This window comes from Myotis davidii, unplaced genomic scaffold, assembly GCF_000327345.1.
Source record: "Myotis davidii unplaced genomic scaffold, ASM32734v1 scaffold472, whole genome shotgun sequence".
Classification (NCBI taxonomy): domain Eukaryota; kingdom Metazoa; phylum Chordata; class Mammalia; order Chiroptera; family Vespertilionidae; genus Myotis; species Myotis davidii.
Window position 1 is genome coordinate 289418 of NW_006283774.1, and position 2622 is coordinate 292039.

The 2622-nt window shown below is 64.2% G+C and overlaps 1 protein-coding gene across 1 annotated transcript in view; it reads left to right on the top strand.

Annotated features, from left to right (window-relative positions):
- BRF1 (BRF1, RNA polymerase III transcription initiation factor 90 kDa subunit) overlaps window positions 1-2622 on the top strand; it is an 11685-nt gene that overhangs the window by 1543 nt on the left and 7520 nt on the right. Inside the window, exons 2-5 of the mRNA XM_015566741.1 lie at window positions 22-394; window positions 500-592; window positions 678-780; window positions 899-932. Of these exons, the coding sequence (XP_015422227.1) occupies window positions 22-394; window positions 500-592; window positions 678-780; window positions 899-932 (603 nt within the window). The remainder of the gene's footprint in view (window positions 1-21; window positions 395-499; window positions 593-677; window positions 781-898; window positions 933-2622) is intronic.

Here is a 2622-nt window from a genome sequence, read left to right on the forward strand (position 1 = left end):
ACCTGACGCTGCGCGTCTGTGTGGCAACACGGTGGTCTGCATGCGTGCCCGTGTGTGGGGAGAGGTGCACATGGTGGTCCTGGGGGGAGGGGCACAGGGATCCCCTTCCCAGGCCGTCCCCCGGGGCGACTGGCACGGGCCTGGGAGGTTTGTCTAGACAGCTGTGCACACGTCCCCTGGTCGGGACCCCGGCCCCTGACTCTGCGGCCCTGGCCCTTGATCAGCCCCGTGAAGCATGTTCCCAGCAAGGTGGGCGTCGGGCCCTGTGCCAGGAACGGCCTGCAGGCGCCGCGTCCAGCTGACATCCTGGTCACTCCTGGCCCTCAGCTCAGGGTCTCACCTCTTGGTTTTCAGCTGGAACAAGTCCTGTCGAGAAAACTGGAGGAAGTGGAAGGTGAGCAGCGTCCTGCCCCCACACCCCTCGGTCTGTCCCGCCCGCAGACACCTTGGTCCAGGAAAGGGGTTTGTGCTCACTTCCTGCTCTTCACTGGTCCCTCAGGGGAAATCTCCAGCTACCAGGACGAAATCGAGACTGAACTCGAAAACAGCCGGCCCAAGGCCAAGGGGGCGCTGGCCAGCCTGGCGAGAGACGGTGAGTGCGCCTGCCCCCCCTTCCGCCTTGTCACCACAGCCTGTGTCCCCTGCCCGGGCCCAGGTCCCAGGCCTGTGCTGAGCAGCTCCCAGCAGCCAGTCCATTCGCCTGCTGGCCCAGCTGCCCTGGGCTGACGTCCCCTTGGGCTCTCGTTCTCAGGCGCGGCCGGCCCTGCTCACTGCCCGTGGGTAGAGCTCAGCCCTGGCTATGCAGCCGCAGGCCCCTTGGCCCCTTTCCACGGTGCCCTCAGTGCCCGTCCTGTCCAGCCCCACCCCCGGCACCCTCATGCCCCTTGTGCCTGCACAGCTGCTGTGGCGTCCTGCACAGCCGTGGTGCCCGTGTGGGTTCATGTTTCTCTGGTCGCCCCCTCGCCTCCCTGCCCAGGGCTCGGCCCTGTCCAGGTTGGGCAGCTCTGGGCGGGTCCCTGTGGCCGGACTCAGGCCCGGGAGCAGGCGGTGGCATGCTGCCCTGACACTCCGTCTGGGCGGCTGAGTCCTGCTCCAGCCTGCTCCCTCTGCACAGGACGGACCAAGTGGTCGGGCTGTTGTTGGCTGTGAATTCTCACCTGAGGGCATTTTCTCCATAGCTTTTTCAGAGAGAACCGAGGGGAGAGAGACAGCGATGTGAGAGAGACGCATCGATCGGTTGCCTCTTGGCACCGTAGGCGGGAGGAAATCCACAACCCAGGTGCCTGCCCTTGACCGGGAATCGAACCTCCAACCCTTTGGTGCGCAGACCTACGCTCTAACTGCTGAGCCACACTGGCAGGGCTCTTAGGAGACTTTAAAAAACATATATTTTCTTACTGATTCTTTAAAATTATTGGTTTCAGAGAGAAGGAGAAGAAGAGGGAAACATCAGCAATGAGAGAGAATCATTGGTCAGGTGCCTCCTGCGCGCTCCACACCGGGATGGAGCCTGCAACCCGGGCCTGTGTCCTGACCGGGAATCGAACCCTGACCTCCTGGTTCATAGGTTGATGCTCAACCACTGAGCCACACTGGCCCGGCTGTTAGGTTACTTTTGATCTTATTGTTCCACGGTCGTTTTCTGTCTTATTCTGTTATCGTACGCAGCTTTGTTTCTGGGTCTTTCTTGATGGGTTAGTGCACGTCCGTCACTGGCTTTACGCGGACCTGCTGCGGCGTCTTGTGTTTGAGCCGTGGTCTCTCCTGCAACTGGGCCGAGCACGCAGGGCCGTCTGCGCTCCCAGCACAGGTCCCATTTCCCTCGGTGCTCGAGCTGTGGGAGATGGTGGAAGCTCCGGGCGGATGGGAGGTGCCTTCTGTGTTGCGCACTCATCGTGATGCGGGCAGTGCTGCTGGCGCTGTCCCTCCTGTGAGCCGTGCCCTGCGTGTCGGCCAGGCACCATGGGTGATGCCCTAGGCCTGGGCCCCACCCCGTGGGGTCGTCTGCGGCCACGACTCTGCTTTCTAAGCCCCATGGACACAGGGCCCCATCTGTGACCCTGCGCTGGCCGTGTGGGTGCGGCGCCCTCGCGGTCTGAGCGAGGTTGTTTCTGGGGTGTTCTCTGCCCTGGCCTGGTGTCGTGTTTGTCCCCCAGTTTCCTGGATGTTTCCCATGCTCCTCCTCTCTCCAGCTTCCTCGCCACCCCGTCCCGCACCGCAGCTTCGTGGTCAGGGTGGCGGACGGGGCATCCCACCTACCACCCAGGCTCAGCGCCCATGGAGCAGGACTGGCCTGCCGCCTTGGTTGCGGGGCCGCTCCTGGGTCCCCCTCCTGAGCCATGCCTGTGAGCCCGTGGCGGCCACGGCTCCGTGTGCTGTCCTGCGTCACTGTGCCCTGGTGACATGGGGTGGGAAGGGATTCCCCGTGGGGTGCTGGGGCGACTGGGAGGCGGGGGCAGGGGGAGGCAGCCAGCAGGAGGCGGCCTTCCCTCCCTCAGGCACGTGCTGCGTGCGCAGGGCGGAGCCACCGGAGTGTCCAGCCCGTGGTCCCCACGTGACCTCCCTGCAGTCTGGGGCACGAGTGGTTGTTCCCAGGGGACGCGTGCCGGGATGGAAGCGTGA